The 20,067-nt window shown below is 62.5% G+C and overlaps 1 protein-coding gene across 9 annotated transcripts in view; it reads left to right on the forward strand.

Moving 5' to 3' along the window:
• Nucleotides 1-20,067, forward strand: part of ADGRB2 (adhesion G protein-coupled receptor B2) — a 72,175-nt gene that overhangs the window by 30,128 nt on the left and 21,980 nt on the right. For 3 of the 9 annotated variants that reach the window (XM_090057241.1, XM_090057244.1, XM_090057248.1), the window contains 13 exons: nt 1,316-1,480; nt 4,808-4,972; nt 7,419-7,583; nt 10,468-10,632; nt 10,886-10,987; nt 11,182-11,288; nt 13,281-13,475; nt 14,388-14,456; nt 15,006-15,114; nt 15,327-15,473; nt 15,884-15,959; nt 16,810-16,912; nt 17,501-17,544. In XM_090057241.1, coding sequence (XP_089913367.1) covers nt 1,316-1,480; nt 4,808-4,972; nt 7,419-7,583; nt 10,468-10,632; nt 10,886-10,987; nt 11,182-11,288; nt 13,281-13,475; nt 14,388-14,456; nt 15,006-15,114; nt 15,327-15,473; nt 15,884-15,959; nt 16,810-16,912; nt 17,501-17,544 — 1,612 coding nt within the window. The remainder of the gene's footprint in view (nt 1-1,315; nt 1,481-4,807; nt 4,973-7,418; nt 7,584-10,467; nt 10,633-10,885; nt 10,988-11,181; nt 11,289-13,280; nt 13,476-14,387; nt 14,457-15,005; nt 15,115-15,326; nt 15,474-15,883; nt 15,960-16,809; nt 16,913-17,500; nt 17,545-20,067) is intronic. The other 6 variants (XM_090057243.1, XM_090057250.1, XM_090057242.1 and 3 more) reach the window with 5 other exon arrangements.

Below are 20,067 nucleotides of genomic sequence, written 5' to 3' on the forward strand. Positions count from 1 at the left end.
GCTTCGCCGGGGGGTGAAGTGTGCCCTCCCTGCACATGCCAGGGAGACGTGCCCTTTGGGGCCACACGCTCCCCAGGGGTTGAGGTGGTGGGCAGGGACCTCCATCTTAGCTCCTGCTGTCCCCTTCCCTGCTGGAGCGGCCAAATCCCCTGCTGGCAGGGAGCTCCACACACCACCTCCAGCCCGCTCTGATGGTCGACCCTGTGCCAGGTGTGAGGCCAGGCCCTTTGCACCAGCTAGGAACAGCGCTGGCTCAGACTGACCCCCCCAAGACTAGGGAGGGGAATGCATGGACCTGCATGTATCCGGCGACCCCGGAGGACCAAACCCGAGTGCCCTGCACGGGTGGGGAGTGCCCCAGACATCCCTGGGGGACCCTATAGCCACAGGCAGTGTCTGATGCTGAAGCCAGCCGGCCAAACACCCCAAGAGACAGGACTGGGAAGATGGTGCATGTGCTGGGCAGGGCTACTGTGATCACAGCCCCCCTGGGGCGTGTGGCCCAGTATTCACCAGTGGGCCCAGTGCTAGCAAAGCGGCAGTACCCGTGTTTCATGCTGCTCTGTGCCTCCTGCACCTGCCTGATCATATCTGCTCCCTTGAAGGCAGTGGAGTGGGGTTGGGAGCTCCCCCGCTTCACCCCAGCATAGCAGGGAGCAGAGCGGCTGGCAGTGACTCGGTACCAGCCTGGGTTTCCCAGGGCTGTGGGACCCACCCCCCGGCTAGGAGCCCTGCTCCGGCAAAGCCTTGCTGTGCCCCTGCTGATGCTAGACTACCCGTCAGCTGCCTCCTTCCCTGCTTAATTCAAACTGATGTCCCCACTTCTGGCCTGTCCAATAACTTCCAAGAGCTCATCAAGCTTCATCAGAGCAGCCTTGTTGGAAATGTCAATAGCAGACCTGCTCGGGGGTGAGAGATGGAGCTTGCGGCCTGAACCGTAGGCCCGATTGGACCGGTGGGGCTGTGGAGCCAGTGCCAGGGGATGGACGCCCATGCCTGCCCAGCCTGGAGGGTGCTGACCCCTCTGGAGTCCACCTGCTCCCCCCCAGTCTGTACGGCGTGTGCCCTTCCAGCCCCCTTCCTGCTCGTCTTCTTGCAGAAGGAGGGAGAGAGCTTGCAGGGCTTGAATCCTACCCTCGTGCATCGTGCCCAGGCCCTGCTCCCTCCTTCCTCTCCATAGGGCGCCCAGACCCATCTCCCCTCCCTGCAGCCTCCGTCCCCTTAGCTCCAGCTGCCCCTGGGTGCTGGAGCCCAGGTGGGTGGTGGCACCGAGGGAGGCCGGGACTAACGTGATGCGTGTCCCTGTCTCCCCCAGGGGACCCGGCAGCGGAGGAGTGGTCGCAGTGGAGCGTCTGCTCGCTGACGTGTGGGCAGGGCTCCCAGGTGCGCACGCGGTCCTGCGTCTCCTCACCCTACGGGACGCTGTGCAGCGGGCTGCTGCGGGAGACCCGCGTCTGCAATAACACCGCCACCTGCCCAGGTACCGCGCCCGGGGGGAGCAGCATGTCAGGGGAGGCAGGGGTGGTGTCACATCCAGAGCTGGGGGCACTGTCTTCTGTGCCCCGCAGCCAGGGGCCCCACGAGACACACGAACCTTCCCTTTCCAACGGGGTTGCAGAGCCAGGCTGTGGCATGAGCTGGGGGCATCCAAATGCCCTGGCACTAGGTGGGGGCAGGGCAGTGCTCTGATACGGCGGGGACGTGGGTGACCTTGAACTCCTCTCCCCTCCTGAGCTGGGGTAGTGCAGTGGCCCTGCTCCCCCCATCTTACCCCTGGAGGGACTCACCTTCTCCTGCCCTTCCCCTCTGCCTGCGGAGCTGTTTCTGGGCTCCCCTCAGCTTGGGAGCTGTTTCTAGCTCTGGGATGTGCCTCCAGCCCCCTTGCCTTCCAACCTGAGCTGTGCCAACCTGGCACGGAGCGCCCTTGCTCTTGCAAACTCTTGCCTTGTTTAAGCTGATGCCTGTAGCTTGGTGTGAGGGGTCTGGCAGGGTGAGGGAGAGTCTATCCTGGTCCCTAACATAGGGCCAAGCCTGGATCCCATTGGCAAAGCAGAGTGCGGTGCCAGGCATGATCATGGGGACACCCCTGGGAATCCCCTTCCCCCCATAGGCTGGTGTGTGGAGCGGGGGCTGCCTGAGAGCTGTAGCCTCCGTGCTCAGGGGCAGGGGTTTCCAGCAGCTGTTCTCGGTGCACAGGGGACCTGCAGCGCACGTAGGTTTGAGTCTGCTTTGTCTTCGCGTCTAAGACTTTGCTGCTTGTCCAGAGCCTCGGGGGCTTCCAGCAGACTCGGGCATTGGTGCAATGAGTCTGCGGGCTTCTCAGCCCAGCTCCCAGTTGGGGCATGTCATAGTAACCATCAGTGACTTTGCAGGGTCCAGCAAGGGCACTGGCCCTTGGAGGGCATGGGAACTGTGCTGCCTGTGACTGTGTGATGGTACCCGCTAGGGGAGAGTGCTGTTGGGCGAGGGAGGCACAGCAGCTCTGAGCGCGGGCGACCCAGTGGGAGCGCCTCTTTGGGCTGGCTGGGGTGTGGATACTGGTATGCATAAATTGCGGGGTGTCGGGGCTTGTGGTTCCAGCCTGGGGAGGAGGGTGGGGAGATCAAGGCGTATTTTCCATTATTGCCCATGCAGCTGTGAGTCAGGACTCCTCAGTTCTGTTCTTGGCTTCCCTCCCCCCTGAACTGAGTCACCGCCCCCTCCGTGACTCAGTTTCCCTTGGAGTGAAGCAGAACCCGTTTTGCAATCCGCCTTTGGGCTCCTGGATCCTTAGGGTGGGGACGCGGGCACGCTGAGATCGGCCTCCAGCGCTGGGGAAGGCACCGTGCCCACCTGGCAGGCAGTTTCCTCTGCGCCTAGGGGGATCTGAGCCCCCTGCACTCCAGTTTGGGGGGGTCGGTGCCTGCGTATGGGGCAGTGGGGGAGGCTGCTGTCCACAGCCCAGACTGTTCAACCTGTGTCTTTAGCTGTATTCAGAGGCGGGGGCTTTCCTGGTGTGAGCAGTCGTCCTGGATAGTGCTCCCATGGGCACCATGCTCACCCTCACCTTACCCATCTGGGGACGGGATGGTCCTGTTTTGTGGCCAGTGCTGAGCTGTGGCATCAGTTTGGCAGCTCCGTCTCTGAGCACCAGGCTTGGAGCATCTCGGGTTTCAGCGGTGTCCCATGCAGCGGCGGCTCCTCTCACCCTGGTTGGAAAGCCCCAGTGGCAGAGGCAGTGAAGGCTGCACAGGTTCCCCTCTCTAAGGGGCATTTTATGTTGTACCGGATCTCTACAGAGCACTAAAAAACACCCAGGCGCCAGAGTGTTTTGATTGGTATAAAAAGAGCCCATGCAGACAGCGTCCAGGCCACTGGTCAGCTGCCACGAGGCTGTGCCTGCCATCGGGCCTGGAGAGGGTCCCACGTGCTTGTGCGTGTCCCAGCGACCCCAGCGGGGTTTCACTTGGGTCTGGCGGGCTCGTCTGCACAAGTCCGGGTGCGGGATCCCGGCTTCGGGCCCTGTCTGCCTGGAGGCAGCTCTGGTTTCAAGTTGGTGGAAATGGTGTGAGATGCGCTGGGGCAGTTTTGGGGCCAGGGGCACACGGTGGGACTGAACTGGAGCTGGGCTCAGCTCTGCCACTGAGGAAGCTTTGCAGCCGCTTGGGTCACTACCCAGCATGTCAGCTGGCACACCTGGTCCCTTGGGATGCCAAGGCAAAGTGCTGGTTTCTCTTGGAAAATCCCAGCCTGGAGGATGTCCTCCAGATGCCTGTTGGCCATTGCTGGCGCCACTTCACTGCCTTTCTGGTGTGACCTGCAAAAGATGCGAATGTGCTAAATGTGCACGTGAGAATCTCAAGCCACTCCGTGCAGAATCTGTTAGCAGCAAAGAAGGCGTAGCTTTATTTTATGTTCCCCATATATTCTGTGCCAGCCAGCTCTTTCCCATGCTGGTGGCTGGAGCTATTTAATTCAGACTGTCCATATCAGGGCCACCTGCCTGGCTGGCTTTTGCAGGAAAGGGCTGGTGGCATGACTGTGATAGTAGGTTGTGTGCATGTGTGCACAGGTGTATGTGTGGGTGCATGTGAGAATGCTGTGCCAAGGAAAGATGAGGTCTGCTGGGCATGGGAGAGACCTTTCCCCCTCAGTCTGCTCCATGGGTTTCCCCCGTTATCACTGCCCCTCCGCGGTCCCACAGGGCAGCTGCTTTACGTTATACAGAGCCTGGCCGATGACGCTCCTGGCTCTGCAGGCCAGGTCAGCGGGCAGACGGGGCAGAAGGTCCAGCCTCAGATCTGCCCATGGGAGCCTTGGGGTAGGATTTGGGGCACCCAGGCAGCAAAACCCACAAGCCTCTGTCACAAGGGGGTTAGTCAGAGCACGGGCATTGGTGTCAGGACCCATGGATCCCCTGCAGCTTTGCCACCGACTTGCTCCATGACACTATTTCCCCATCTGTGCCTCAGTTTCCCCGTCTGTAAGCAGAGGGCAGGAACCCCTGCCTGGTCACAGGGCATTGAGGCCTCAGGTCACTGCTGCTTTGGCCCCTTTGGAGCAGAGGCTCAGCTCTTTTCACAACTTCAGGGCAGTCCTTTGCAGCAGGCACGTGTGCCTGGGGCAGACCCACGCCCCACAAGCCCCCCGATCTGATGCCATAGGCCAGCAGTTCCCACGCTGCGTGGCTCTCCCCTGGCCCCATGTGCCTTGAGAGGGCTGCCAGGCAGTGTCTGGGGGGGGGCACGGCACCCCCCTGCCAGCCCCCCGACCCCCCGTGGCGGGCGCTCGGCAGCATGCGCCGTGACTGCTGTGTGCTGTATTGCAGTTCACGGTCTGTGGGAGGAGTGGTCCCCCTGGAGCCTGTGCTCGCTGACCTGTGGGCGAGGGGTCCGGACGAGAGCGCGGCGCTGTGTGGCCCCGCAGCATGGAGGGAAGGCCTGCGAGGGCCCTGCGGCGCAGACTAAGCCCTGCAATATCGCCCAATGCCCCGGTTAGTACTTGGATCTCACCCTCTGCCGCGTGCCCCTCGCCGCTCCCCTGCCTGCACCCTGCCTGGGGGGCTCCGGGGAGGCAGGACCAGGCTCAGGGAATGCCTCCCCCCTTCCTCACGGCAGGGCTTCCCACAGGCTGGGGGTCCTGGGCATTGCACCTGTCCCAGTGACCTGCAGCCCCCTTACCCCCAGGGTGGGAGGGCATATGGAGAGGGCCATAGCTCAGGATGGGGTTGTTGGAGCATCCCAGCCCAGGGCTGGAGTGGGGTCCCCTGGGCAGACAGGGCTCGGGCGTGGGGCCCTCCATGCAGGTGTATGGGTGGTCTGGAAGCTGACTTGGGGGGGTAGCTGCCTCAATAAGGGCAGTGCCAAGGCCAGAGGAGCTGGAGTAGGAGGGGGTCTGCTGGGGAAGGTTTCGCACTCAGGGCTGGAGAGCAGGTAGGGGCTGGGTTGAGCTGCTGGCCCCACGTCACCTCGGACATGGAGGGGAGCCTGGGGACATGCAACACAGTGATTAGGGAGCAGCAGGTTCAAAGCTGGCACGTGGCAGCTATTCCTTACCTGGCACATCCGTCACCCATCAGACTCATCGCCCCAGGAGCAGGCAGCTTAATCCAAATGTTCCTGGGGGAAAGGCCCATCCGTGGCAGCTGCAGGGGACAAACTCTGTCAGCTTCCTAAATCTCTGGGAGCGGCTGTGGTAGGGGAGCAGGCTGAGGCGTTCACCCGCCCTATCTACCCACCCATGAGACAGGACTCGGCTACGGGGTCCAGGCTCTGTCCCAGTAAAGGCAGCGCTTGTGAGGCTCCCATGTCACCCAGGAGGGCTTGCAATGCTGAGAGCACTGCTGCCGCTGGGATTGCTTTCCTGGGCCGGCGCTGGGGCCAGATAGTCTGTGACCAGACGGCGTGTGTGCACACCAGTGTGTATGCTGGAGGGAATGTGTGGGTAGGTGTGTGCACACATGCCGGAGGAAGCATGCATGTGTGTACGTGAGTGTGTGCTGGACAGAATGTGTATGTAGGTGGGTGCACACGTGTGCTGGAGGGGAGTGTGGGAGTGTGCACGAGTGCATGTGCCGGAGGGAGCGTGTGTGTATGTGGTGGAGGGGGTTGCCTATAGCTTTGCTGCTCCGTTAGGGCTTGTTCTTTGCTCCCGCCTTGGCCTTGGCTTGAAGACTGAAGGGAATGGCACATGAGAGTATTCCTGACCTCAGAGCTGCCAAGTGCCCAGGATTGGGGCCCTTCTGCCAGCTCTGGAGGAGCAGAGGCATCCCATGATGTGCTGGGCTCCAGGTGGTTGTGGCATGCCCGTCGTGGGTCTGTCCCTGGCTTCATTCCTCCCCCTTTCCCTTCTCGAGCCGTGTCTTGCAGGGGTGCATCCATCTGTCTTTCTGTGGCAATGGGTTTCAGACAGGGGTCCTTGCTGGTCTGCCCAGAAGGAGGGGGCATTGCAGGGGTTGGGTTTGGGCTGGACACCTCAAATGACAGCAAAATTATGCTCCGCCGGCCTGTGCCCCTTCTCATCAACTTGGCGGCAGGAGTGTGGCTCGCTAAAGGGCTGTATTTTCCTCTATGGCACCTGTCCGTGGGCAGTGGCTCCCCCAGCCCCTTCCCAGTGGGTCCAAGGTTGGTGCCTCTGCAGGGCTGAGTTGGTGCCCCTGCCCTGGCTGAGTCCCAGTCGATGCGGGTGTGAGGGGTGGCATTGCCATCCTGCCTTTGCCAGGGGCCTGTCCCCATGCCTGGGGACATGTTGGACATGCCATGCAAGCTGCCAACCGGGGTTTCCAGCTCTCAGCCTGCTCTTCTCCCTCCTCCATCCTAACCCATATTCCCCCCTGGCTACCCCCATGCTGGGCTTCCCTGCACCCTCTATCCTGTCCTATAGCCTTAGACCCCAGGGTCAGCCCCGTGCCCCCCAGAGCTGTGTCTCCAGTCAGGAGGGCAGGATGGGGCCAAGTGGGCCATGATGGCTGTGGGGCTGTGGTTTAATGCAGTTCTGTGGCTTGAGGCCCTGCAGTGCTCCCGGACACGGAGCCGCTGGCCTGGGTGGAGGTACCAGCACCCTGCGGCTCTGCCCGTCAGTGCTTTGTGGGCAGCCTTAGCCTGTTCGCCAGCAGCCCTGAGCCTCTGGGGTCACTGTGGTATGAGGAGCAGGAGACTGGGGGGCAAAAAGTGCCAACCTCACCCCCTCGCTTAGGCCCCCAGTGCCCATGACCAGGGCTAGGGGCAGCACTTGGACCCAGGGCTGTGAGCTGGGCAGCCTGGCCCCAGCTGAGCTGCTTCTTGAGCTGGCAGCAGTAGTAGGCTGTTACCTTGGCGCAGACAAGAGGCATAGTTCCCCGGGGGAGTTGCCAGGAGGCCCCCGGATGTACTGGGGAGATGGCAGCAGCTCCATCCCTGTGGCCCCCTCGCTAACCGCCCCCTCTCTGTGCTCCCCCACAGTGGAAGGCCAGTGGCTGGAGTGGGGCGCGTGGAGCCGGTGCTCGGTGACCTGCGCCAATGGGACCCAGCAGCGCACGCGCCGGTGCAGCGTCGCAGCCCACGGCTGGGCTGAGTGCAAGGGAGCCCACGCTGACGCCAGGGAGTGTGCCAACCCCCCGTGTCCAAGTAAGCGCCCAGGTGGAGGTGGGGGGAAGGGGGCATGGGGCAGAGAGCTGGGAGCAGTGGGACAATGCTTAGGGGCCCGGCTGGTGTGAGGATGCTGGGGGGGAACAAAAGGGCTGGTTTGTGGGATGGTGTGCTGGGGCGTCACACTGGTGTGAGCAAGGGCCATGACAGGCTGCCCCTGTGTCACCGAGTGTGCCCTAGAGTGTCCCTGTGCAGTGGCCGTGGTGATGTCCAGGTCCCCGTGTGCTTGCTGCGGCCCTGTTGGGTGCCCAGGCGCTTGCTGCGAGTGTGAGCAGCAGGGCGGCATCAGAGTGTCCCCGTGCACTCCCTGCAGCCATGACCCCGTGCACTCGCGGTGGCTGGTCCCCACGTGCTCGCCGAGGCTGCGTCAGGTCTGTGTGCGCTCACTGTGGGTGTGAGCATCAGGGCAGCGTCACCGTGTCCGTGTGTGCTTGCTGTGGCCACGTTGGGGTGCCCACATGCTCCCTGTGGGTGAGCAGGGGGCCGTGTTGGGGTCCCCATGCGTATAGTGTGGTGTGAGCAGGGGGTCTGGTTGAGGACAGTTTGCCCAGCCCGTCTGTGGACCCCTTCTCCAGGTGGGAGGGCTGGTCCTGTCCTCTGGCTTTGCCTGCTGGGCAGAGAGCCACTGTGCGCGTTGGCCTGCCCCATGGCTGTCGTGATGGCATCTGGAGTCTCTGCTGCATGGAGAGACACGGCACAAGCCCTGTTCAATCAGGCCCGGGGCTCCCGATCTGTCTGGGTGACAGCTGTGCTCTGTAAAACCCGGCTCTGAATGCAGGGGCTGCCAGGCAGCAGGTGACAGGGACAGATGGGTCCCGGCTGCCTTCCCCGACAGCCTGGAGCTGGCAGCCCGGATCAGACAGCCAGAGAGGAGCTGGCAGGCTGGGGGGGCACACGGCCCTCCTGCTCTCTGCTGTAGCGGGACTTGCATGCCCTGATAAGCTCTCCGGGTGCCCCAGCCTCCTCGCACGTACGGCATCCTGGAGACTGCGGGCAGCGCGCCAGGGCCCCTCTGTTATGGGAGGCTGCCTCCGTACCCCAGCCCACTCGTGTCCCAGGTAAGCTCACAGAGAGCAAAGATCCAAGGTCGGACCCCGTCTCCAGGGCTTTCACATCAACACGGACACGCGCCCTTTCCCCGTCAGCACGGGGCTGTGAGGCTTGCAGGAAGCTGTAAACACTCACTCTTGCTCTGACGGCTGCAATGGCCTTGTGTTGCCAATGGCATGGCAGCCCCCTCCCTGCCTCGCTCCCTGCTTCCAGCCAGATGCGGCACCGCGGGGCATGGAGCAGCTTGCACGCCAGCGATGTGGCTTTGCGTGTGAGCGCTCGTGGTGGGATGGGGAAATGAGCAGCTTTGCAGCCCAGGACTCTGTGTATAAACGTGGGTGTTCACACACGTGTGAGCACTTGGCACGGGGAGTGAGCAGGTATGCGCACGTGGAGTTGGCATGTCAATATGGCTAGCCATGTGCCTGAGCAGTCTCTGGGATGGGGGCGTGAGCAGGACAAAGCACAAGGACTCAGCCTGCAAGCACGGGAAGTCACACTTGTGTGGTGGCATGGAGGTGGGGGGGAATGTGCAAGTCTCAAGGTGAACACACATTTGCACACGTGTGTGAATACTTGCAGTAGCCCTGGGGGAACAGCATGCTCTCAGCCAGGCACTCGCATCCCAGCATGGATAAGTGTATATGTGTGAGCACTGCCAGCCACGCAGAGCAGCTGGTGTGTGCAGCCCCAGGGACAGGTTTGCACATGCTGAAGGGGAAGCACGCGCAGGGGCGCAGTGGCAGCCAGGCCCCGGCTTTCCCTACGTACCCACAGAGCTGAGACCAGAGCAGGCACAGCATAGCTCCACATAGAGCCCCCTCTCCCCGCCCTGCCCCAGGCCAGCTCTGCCCCCCTGGCAGCTGGGCTCTGCACCCCCCACCATCATGGGGCAGCCAAATGCCAAGTGATGGCAGTGGAGTCACGTGGCCGATGACCTTTAAATGTCACTTGGCTGCCATCGCACTGGCAGGAGCGGGCAGGAAATGTCAGAGGCTGGGTAGTGTGATGATGGCTGGATCGTTCCAGGGGGGTGTCAAGGCCCCTCCCTCCCTCCCCTGAGATCCTGAGCTTCTGATCTGGGCAGGAGGCACATGTGCTCCCCGCACGCTGCCCTGCCACGTGGGCAACTCAGAGATGCCACAATAAGGAGAGAGCTGTGCCCACACCAGCCGTCTGAGCAGAGCTGGCCACGCGTGCAGGGAGAAGTCCGGACACCTGGGTCCTGCCCTTGGGCTCTGCTCTGGAGCCGCCATGTGTCCTGGTGTAAATCACTACCCTTCCTGCCCTGCGCCTCCGTTTCCCCTCCATGTGCAATGTTGGGAGGCAACGGTGTGAAGGCTGGGGCACTGAAAGCAAGTGTGTGTGTGTTGGGGGGGGTGAATGGATGGAGCAGATGAATGGAGGGAGGGTATACAGGGCTGGGAGATCAGGGCTCCTCTGTCCCAATGCCTCTTCCCCTCAAGTGGCTGGCACACTTGGGTGTCCCTGGACGGGGCAGGCCCTGACTGTGTCCACATGCTGCCCAAATTGGGCCCCAGAGGCAGGAATCCAGGTCCCTGGGTGCCAGGCAAGGTTAGTTTGTGTGTTTGGGGGGGCTGTGATTTGCTAAGGGCAATCTTGGACCACGGTGGGGGCTGCATGTGGGGATTGATTAATGGGTTTAATAACCTGTGGAGTATTAGAGTCATGTTGTCTTTGGGCAGCGCGACCCAAATCTGCTCCCAGTCCGTGCCTTGCCTGTTTCTCCGGTGCACTCCCATCCCCTCCGGCTGCAGCCGAGCTCTGACCCCCGTCTCTTGCTCCCTGGCAGGTGACAGCAAGTGGGGCCCGTGGAACCACTGGAGCTTGTGCTCCAAGACGTGTGACACAGGCTGGCAGCGGCGCTTTCGGATGTGCCAGGGCACAGGCGTGCAGGGCTACCCGTGCGAGGGCTCCGGGGAGGAGGTCAAGACGTGCAACGAGAAGAAGTGCCCAGGTAGGGGGCTGGGCAGGGAGGAGCGAGGTCCCTGCCTTGCCCAAGGGTCTCTTGAACCCGGACTCTGCCCCCTGCGTCCGTCTGTCTAGCTGATCATTCTCTTGGGGCACCAAGCCCGCCCCTTGCCAAGCCCTGGCTATGCCCCTGTCCCTACCTGTGCAGAGCTGCCATCTCCCTGTGTGCCCACCCTGGGGCATGGGGCCAAGGACAGGACCCCCTCCCCAGCCCCCTGTCTGTTTGCATCCTCCCGTAGCCTACCATGAGATGTGCAAGGACGAGTACGTGATGCTGATGACCTGGAAGAAGACGGCCGCTGGAGAGGTCATCTACAACAAATGCCCACCCAATGCCACGGGTGAGTGGGCATAGGTGCCCCAGCTGGAGGTGGGGTGGGACAGGGGCTCTGGCATGTGGCTAAGGGGTCCGGCTGCTGAGGGGGCACCGAGCACTCATGGCTTGTGGGCTGGGGCACGGGGCTGTCAGAGTATGGGCAGGCGCCGGAGCTGCCCGGGCCAGCTGCTCCATGCTGCTTCCCCTTCTCTCCTGCAGGGTCTGCCAGCCGCCGGTGCCTGCTGAACGCCCATGGTGTGGCATACTGGGGCATACCCAGCTTCGCCCGGTGCATCTCCCATGACTACCGATACTTGCATCTCTCAGTAGGTGCACGCTCGGGCTGGTGCCCCCCTGCTCCCTCGTGTGTGCTCGAGCTGGTTGGTGGCCAGGGCAAGCCGTGGCAGTGGGGGGCAGAGTGGGTGCTGGTCAAGACCCCAGGGGAAATCTGCTATGCCCTGTGGCTGGTTTCTGGCCCCAGACTGGCTGTGATGGGGGCTGGCTCACCACATGCTTGCTGCAAGCAGAGATGTGGCTGCTGGGGGGCATCTGTGGTGGGGGCGGGGAATAGCCATTCCTTTGGGTTTCTAAGCTGTGTTTCATAGATTTATTTCATAGACATTAGGGCTGGAAGGGACCTCGGGAGATCATCGAGTCCAGCCCAGCCTGGGGGCTCCTGGGTTTGCAGGGCAGGAGGGTGCGGGCTGGGGGCCTGGGCTGTGGCTTGCAGCAATGCTGGTAACCCGTAAAACTCCCCCCATGTCACTGGACCCGGAGCCCTCTCTCAGGCCAGAGCAGGGCTAGGGCTAGGGTTGGGATCACCAGCACTGTCCTCTCCATCTGTCCTGCATCTAGCACAGAGGATGAAGGAGCTGCCTGGACCCCAGCTCAGTTCCACCCCCTGCAGTTTGCCCTATGGGGAAACTGAGGCAGGGAGTGGGGCATCACCTCACTCCCAGGTCGGGAGGTCAGTGGCAAAAGTGGAGGAGGACCCAACCATCCTGGCTCCCTGCCCTCCCTACTCTGGCCTCCCTGTCCACGCTAGCCTGCTCCTGGTCCTAATCCGCATCCCATCGCTTCTGGAGCAGGCACCCACTGGCCACCACTCCTCCCTCCACCCCCTCCTGGCTCGGCTGGCATGTTAATCAGCCCCTGTCATTAGCACCCCATTAGCAGCAGGAGATGCCCGCCTCATCCTTAGCTCTTTAGGCAAAGGGCAGAGGCTAATGACTGCATTGCCCGGCTGGGTGCCCTCTTTACAGGACCTGTGCCCGGCTGTCACCCTGTGGCTGGCAGGGGGTCTGGGGCTGGGCTGCTAATGATGGGATCAAGGTGGATCTGGCGGGTAGGGCTCTGGGCAAGAGAGGCGGGGGTGGCAAGTTGACAGGAGCACACCCCCCCCCTTGGATCACAAAGAGATAATGAGAGGAGCTCTGCAGCCCGGAGCAGGTGGATATTGGAGAGGACTGTGCTCAGCTGCAACCAGCTTATCTAGGAAAGAAGATTAGAGCGGCTGGGATCAGATTATGGAGGGGGGGTGGCAGGAAGGGACGTCTGGTGCCCAGTTCGAGGGGATGAGGTGTTGAGCTCTGCTGGCCGTCCCCAGATTGCAAAGCGGAGAGGAGGGTGGGTGGTGTGTCCCAGCGTCCGGGCTTTGCTGGGTGCCTTGTGGGGTCAGAAGGGAATATTTTCCCTTGTTGCTACAGGGTTTTTTCATCTCCTGCCAATGAATTTTGACGGGGTTGTGCCAGTGCCTCTGCTGGGACTCGAACCCAGAGTTTCCTAGCTAAAGGGTCTTCTTCCTCTGCTCGGGGTCACACGGACCCCATGTTTGGAAGGGATTTGACCCCATAGCCAGATTGGTACAGACTGGGGGAGGGTTGGTGTCCTCTGTAGCAGGAGGCCTGGCCATCTTCCCGGGATCTCTCCAGGGGGTGTAGGTTGTAGCTGTGTTGGTCTAAGGACATAGGCAGGCAAGGTTTTTTGGGTAAATCCGATATCTTTTATTAGACCAACTCAAATGTGCGTTTTAACACGCCTTGCAGTGGCAGGACACTGCCAGCCCTCGGCCCCGTGCTTCACCCAGGGCAAGCTCAGTGTTTTGGGTGTCTGGTGCCTTGTAGGTGTGCCTCAGAGTTGATCGTGTAGTTTTAGAAGAGCTCAGAGCCTCTGGGGTGGCTTGGATGGGGACTGTCCTGTCCTCGGGCAGAGCATTGGCCTGGATGTGACCTCCACAGGCCCCTTGCAGCCCTGCTTTCCCACGACACGCGATTCTAGGGGAGCTGCATTTTGCAACCTCCCCACCCCTGTCTCCGCAGCTCCGGGAGCACCTGGCGAAGGGGCAGCGGGTCCTAGCGGGCGAGGGCATGTCCCAGGTGGTGCGCAGCCTTCTGGAGCTCATGGCTCACAAGACCTACTACAGTGGGGACCTGCTGTTCTCGGTGGAGATCCTGCGCAACGTCACCGACACCTTCAAGAGGGCTACCTACACCCCCTCCTCTGAGGACGTGCAGGTACCGCATGGGGATGGAGGCTGCTGGCACCCTGGAAAGACGAGGGTGGCCTCTTTGGAGAGGTTGCAATTGTGGGGCTCTCCTGCCCTGATCGCCATGTGTCTTGCTGGAGGGTGGGGGCTGCTTTGGTGCTACCCCGTGAGTGCCTGGAGCTGTGACCTCGCTGCCGGTTCCAGGCGTGCTGCATGCCCAGTGCAACCGCTGTATTGGCACTGAGGGACACAAGGTTGACATGCCCTGAGTGGTGTGTGTGTGTGTGTGTGTGTGTGCCGGTCCATGCGTAGGTGTAGCAGGGCAGCATACATGTGTATCTGGTCTGGCTGGGTTGGGGAGTGGGTAGGTCTGGTGTGCTAGTGTGTATATGTGTGTACAGCGGGGCCTGATGTGGCTGGGTGGGAGTGTGTGTGTGTATGAGGGTCTGGCAAGGCTCTGTGTGTGTGTGTGTGTGCGCATGTGCAGGGGGCCTGGTGTGGATATTTGGGAATGTGTGTGTGTGAGGGTCTAGCAAGGCAAAGTCTGTGTGTGTGCATGTGCAGAGGGCCTGGCACGACTGTGTGGGAATGTGGGTGTGTGTTTGTGTCAGGGTCTGGCAAGGCAGTGTTTGTGCTTTGGGTATGTTTGTGGCAGTATGTGTATGGACATGCAGGAGGGCCTGGCGTGGCAGCATATGCACTTTATGCATGTGTGTATGTGCACGTGTGTGCCTGGTAGTGTGTGTGTATGCATGTAGGGGGGCAACCTGAGTGTGCATGTGTGGCTGCCTGTGTTGGGCATGGTGGCATGCATGTGCGCATCCCTGTGCATTCACTTGTTCGCACAGTTGAGTCTCGGGGCTCTGGGATGGGGCTGGGTCAGCCCCTACCTCCTCTGCCAGCTGCCCCTCACCCCTGCCCTGCTCTGCCCTCCCCACAGCGCTTCTTCCAGGTGGTCAGCTACATGGTGGACGCGGAGAACAGGGACAAGTGGGAGGACGCACAGCAGGTGAGCTGCCTGCCAGGGGTGCCAGGGCTCCCGCAGGGCAGGGAGGAGGCACACAGGCTGGCAGGAGGATGAGGAGGCTGGGACCCTTGTCTGGAGGGGACCTGGGGTGACAGCTTAGCTCGGAGCACCGGGCAGGGGTCTGTGGCCCTGGGGAAGTGCGGAGGGTTGGGTGGAAGCCTTGCCCTCCTCCCTGTAGGTCTGCTGGAAGCGGGAGGGTGGAGGGGAAGCCGGGGGTAAGGGTCTCTGACCAGGCGGGCTGGGCAGGGACGGCAGGTTGGCTGTCCCTGCCGTGGCACCATGGAAGCGGGCATCCCCTGCTCAGAGCCCTGCATGCAGGTGCCCAGAGCCTGGCACTTCCTGGACACACTCAGAGGGGCTGTGGGGTCAGAGGCTTCCCAAGCCCGGACAGAGAGGTCAGGGCCAATGCTCGAGTAGGAAGATCCCCCTTGCTCATGCCCAGGGACGGCGGGGGCCAACCTCAGGATCCCACCCCATGCCCTCGGCCGGGAAGACCCAGCTACAGCTGCCCCGTTCTCGCTGCATCCACAGGTCTCCCCCGGCTCTGTGCACCTGATGAAGGTGGTGGAGGACTTCATCCACCTGGTGGGGGGTGCGCTCAAGGCCTTCCAGAGCTCCCTCATCGTCACCGACAACCTGGGTGAGTGGGCTGGGCCAGCGTGTTGCACACCCCCGGGGTGTGTCTGGGCAGACAGGAGAGGCCTGGGGATGAAGGATGGGGCAGGTGGGTCACACTTGAAGGGTTAACCGTGCCAACTGGAGCCATGGGAGACGGAGGGGCTGGGCACTGCTCAGTGCCAGTGTGCCCAGGTGCTGGGAAGTGACCGCGTGCCCCTGCTCTGCCCCTGGCAGTGATCAGCATCCAGAGGGAGCCCGTGTCGGCTGTGTCCAGTGACATCAACTTCCCCATGAAGGGGCGCCGGGGCATGAAGGACTGGGCCCGCACCTCTGAGGACAAGATCTTCATCCCCAAGGACATGCTGAGTCTCTCTTCCTCCGGTCAGTGAGGATTTTGATGGGCACCTTCGAGGGTGGGTGGGCAGGTGCTGGCTCATGGGTACGAACATCAGTGTGCATGCTCCCATTGTTCACATGTGTGTGTGCAAGGGTGTTTGTGCATGCATGTGGAAGCAGGTATGTGCATGTGCAAGCCCCTGGGGAGCTCATACAGAGATGGGCTGGGGCAGGTGAGGACGGGGCCTCTCTGCCTTCCCTGGCTCCTGGGGTGTGGGGAGCAGCAGGCGCGGGCTGGCAGCTCTTCCCAGGAGGACCCGCTATCCATGTGTTCATCTGTCCCTGCCCTCTCCCCCAGCAGCTGGGCTGGGGGTGAGGGGTAGGGGGCTGGACCCCAGCCACGGGCACTGGCTCCATTCACAGTGGTCCCTTACAGTCGTGTCCTCTCTGTGCAGAGATGGACGAGTCGTCGCACTTCGTGGTGGGGGCCATCCTGTACCGCACGCTGGGGCTCATCTTGCCTCCTCCCAGGTGGGTGCGTGGCTGGAGCCAGGGTTGGGGGTGCCATGTCCAGGCCTTGTGGGTTGGAGACCCCAGCGAGGGGGGCAGGACTTGCCCCGATCAGCCCGTTCAGGAGTCCCAAGCTGTTCGTGGAGGGACCTGTGCCCTTGGGAGCCAGCCCCTGCCCTGTGCCTACTGATGCTGCCGGGCCCTGCGCCCAGGTGCATGGCACCAGCTGGCTCTGGATGAGGGCTCAAGTGTGGGTCAGAGAGCCTCAGGATGAGTACAGGATAGCATGGGGGCAGAGTGGGGTGCCAGGAGGAAAGTGGGCACCATCTGCTTGGGGATGAGCAGCCCATGGGTCCCCCTGCCCTCCCCTCTGCTGGGAAGGATCTAACAACTGGAGAGGAAGAGCGGGATGGAGAAGCAGAGCCAGGTGTGGGAGGTAAATCCTGTTGGGAACACGGGGGCTGAGAAACCGTCTGCACTTACAGGCATTCGCACACGCATGCGCCACGCAGGCAAGGCATGTGCTTGGGGACAGGGCCACTAGGGCACTGGCCACCCCCAACACACACATCCAGGCAAAGGGCAGACATGATCTTGGGCCAAGAGGTGTGTGTTCTTCTGCGTGTACACATACACCCAATAGCCCAGCACTAGACAAGCTGAGCATATTTGCCTGCGTGCACACCACTGTCTGTACCAGAGCTGGGCTTACACGCAGAGCCAGGACACCTGTGATCCTGTGTTGCATGAGAGCAGCAGCCAGGCCTATACCAGAGTCGCAGGCACAGGGGCAGGACACTGGTGCTGTGGATGTCCAAATGGCCCCTCTGCTGCCTGTGCCGTGTCCCAGCCAGCACCCTCCTCTCTGCAGGTCCCCCCTGGCCGTAACATCCAAAGTGCTCACGGTGACGGTGCGCCCGCCGCCCAAGCCCACGGAGCCCCATGTCATGGTGGAGCTGTCCTATGTGATCAATGTAAGTGCTGTGCCAGGAGCAGGTGGGGGATGCTGGCATCCTCACCCTGGCAGGGGCTGGAGGGCTTCCCTAGCCCCTGAGTGCTACCCTTGCCCCTCACGCCTGTGCCACCTCCATCCCAATCCACAGCCCCTTCCTACACCGAGGTCCTCCTCCAGTGCCTCCTGATCACCCCCATAGCCCCCTTTCCCCTCAGCCTGCACAGCTCGACTGATGCCCGCTGCTTCTGAGCTGCAGCCCTCCTTGCCAGCCCCTTGGCAGTGCCCAGGAGATTGCTTGGAGCTCGGGGCATGGTATGAGTGGCTCCTGCTTGGCTTGGTGCAAGGGAGGCTTCAGTGCCAGGGGTCCCCAGTGTGGCAGTAGATGCCCCAGCCTCCCTGTACCCCCCCCAGGGCAGGGGTGTCCCCAACACGGTAGTAGCTACAGGCCATGCTCAGGTCACAGATTGTGTCCCCATTGCCTCCCCCAGCCGGAGCACGTAGACCCCAAAAGCAGGGCTACAGCCGGGACCTCCCCATGGGGTGGGGGGGTGGGACAGCCCTGCCCTGGAGCCTCTGCTCTCTGCTCACCAGCTCTCCCTGCCTGCAGGGCACCTCGCACCCGCAGTGCGTCACCTGGGACTACTCCAAAACGTGAGTACAGCTCGTGGCCTGCCATTGCCCCAGGGCAAGAGAGGAGGGGGGCGTTTAGGAAGAGAGGCTGGGGGTAGCTCTGCAGGGAAGGGCAGCATGGGGTGAACTGAAATGAGGTACAGTGTACCCCAGGTCCCCTGCCCCTTGGAGCCCACCAGCCTTCACAGACCCGTGCCCACTGGACCACAGTGGAGCAAGCTGTTTCTCGGCCCCTTAGGCGGGCTGTGCTCCAGCCCCCCCGGGCTTTGTCGGGGGCACCCTCACAGTCTGCCAGCCCCTCGCTTCCCCACGGTGCTGGCCATCTGGTCCCGAACCCTGGCAGGTGCTGGTGCCCGGGCCTGTTGCTGGAGCCTGGGCTCCGGCACCTTTGCAGGGCAGGTAACTGCATCGTAGCCTGCTCCAGGCTGGAGTCTGGGTGCTCGGGGGGGGGGGGGGGTCTGACCTGGTGCTGGGAACTATCCTCCTGCCACAGAGCAAGGGATACAGGCGTAGGCTGGGGCCGTGACCCAGGTGCCTCCCCTCCTGGCAATGGCAGCAGAGCTGGCTATTGATGTGCGATGGGTATGGACACGGACAGGGCTGCCACCCAGCCTCCCCTCTGTCCCACCCTTTCTGGGCACGGCCATCCTGGGTGCTGTACCCCATGCTGAGAGGTGGGGGGATTGGGGGGGCATATGGGAAGAGCACACTTTTAGGGTGCCAGGGTGCTGCTCCAGTGTCTCATTAGGGACTTGGGGGTGGGCACAGCATGTGTTGGGGGGCACAGGGAGGGAGGAGGGCAGGGTAGAGAGATCTGTTGCTGTGCAGCATGGGCTGCTCCTGGGTGCTGAGAGGCAGACCTCCCTCATTCTCCCGCAAGGAGGGATGTGGCCCTATTTCCGCAACAGCAGCCTGTGCTGCAGTCGACCCCCTCTGCAGCCGCGGGTTAATTTGGCTAATACAGGGATTGATTGGTCTCCGCTTGCAGCCGGAGATTGATGCCTCCATCCTGCCAGACACAATTCATTAGCGCGGCGCTGGGCAGGGACAGGGCGACATAGGACAAAAGGCCACGGCGTGGGCGAGCGGCGTCCTTGGGGAGGGGGTGACTATGACCAGGGCTAGGCCATGGGGGGTGGGGATGGGGTTGCCCCTGTTGCACCCGTCTGCCAGCCTGGAGGCCTTAGTGTTTGCTCCCAGCGTGGCCTCCCTTCCCTGCTGCCTTCCTCCGGGTTGCCAGAGCAACCAGGGGATGTACCGCTGTCGGCCTTGGCATGCCGCGGCACCCGTGGCTGATGCTCCTCCCCACTCACCCACCACCCACGGTGGCTGGGCCCCCCCTTGTCTCCATAGATGGGGCTGGGGGCTCACCCACAGCAGGCTGGTCCCAATGCAGCTCTGCTGGGCAGGGACCGGGGACAGTCGAGAGAGGTGGCTTGGCAGGTCTGTGATGCCCGCCCCACTGCCACAGCCCCTACCCTGCAAGGACCCAGGGCGTTGGGGCCCCCTCACAGTGCTGCTGAAGTCTGAACGGCCCTGCCTCGTCTGCCCCACGTGGCCTTGGCGATGGGGGTGCTGTGGCAGGGATGGGCTGGGACCTTGCTGGGCAAGGAGTGTGTTGTTGAGCCTTAGGCGGTGGGGCTTCAAGCACAGAGGCTGCCTGGGGACCAAGGGCACTTTCCAGCCATGGACATGGGCTGTCGGTCAGGGAAGGTTATGACGGCCAGGCGAGGAGCTGGGTTGCACCTACTGGGATGACCCACGTAGAGGATTCAGCCCTGGGCATAGCTCAGAGGGTCTCCTGGCTCACAGCTCAGCTCCCCACTGGCTTTGCCCCTCAGATGCAGGGCCTGGTGTGCCCTTCCCTGCAGGGCCCCTTTGGCGTCCAGGATTTTTAAAGTTGATTTTATGGCTTGGCTGTGTGGCGTGAGACACAGCAGCCGTCCCGCTCGCGCTGGGAGGAATACGCTCTGGCAGTGCATGTCTGTGTGGGTGCCAGGTCTCTGGAGGCCGCTGGGTGATGGCTGAGCATGTGGGGAAGACGGTGCATTTGGAAACCACCCTCAGCCCTTGTGCATGGTAGCACTGATGCTGCCCAGAAAGGCTGACAGGTGGGCATTAGGTGTCCAGGTCAACTCGGAGACCCAGACACGAGGGAAGCTGATTCTCCCCATTGCCCGGGGGAGGGCCTTCCTTCGCCACCTGCAGCTGGGGGCTCAGCATGGGACAGCCCTCACCACCCCTGTACCTGTACTGGGGGTGCAGCCTGGGATGCTCCTTCTCTCCCTGCTCCACAGCGTGTGGTGCCAGCCACATGGGCAGCAGGCACAGCTCAGGCTGCAGCAGGGGTGGAGGGGGTGATGGCTGGGCAGCTGCCCCTAGTGCCTCCACGGGGCGAGGAGGGCACTAGCTGGAGAGGTCAGAAGTGCCTGCTGGAAGGGGATGGCTCGATGCTGGGAGCGCAGTCAGCTGGTTGCAGGGGAGCCCAGGCACCCCAGGGCACCTGCTTCTTCCCCTGCTTTCCTTAGTGCCTTCAGGCCCCTG

This window comes from Crocodylus siamensis, chromosome 7 (genome assembly GCF_052110815.1).
Source record: "Crocodylus siamensis isolate JL-2025a chromosome 7, ASM5211081v1, whole genome shotgun sequence".
Taxonomy (NCBI): Eukaryota; Metazoa; Chordata; order Crocodylia; family Crocodylidae; genus Crocodylus; species Crocodylus siamensis.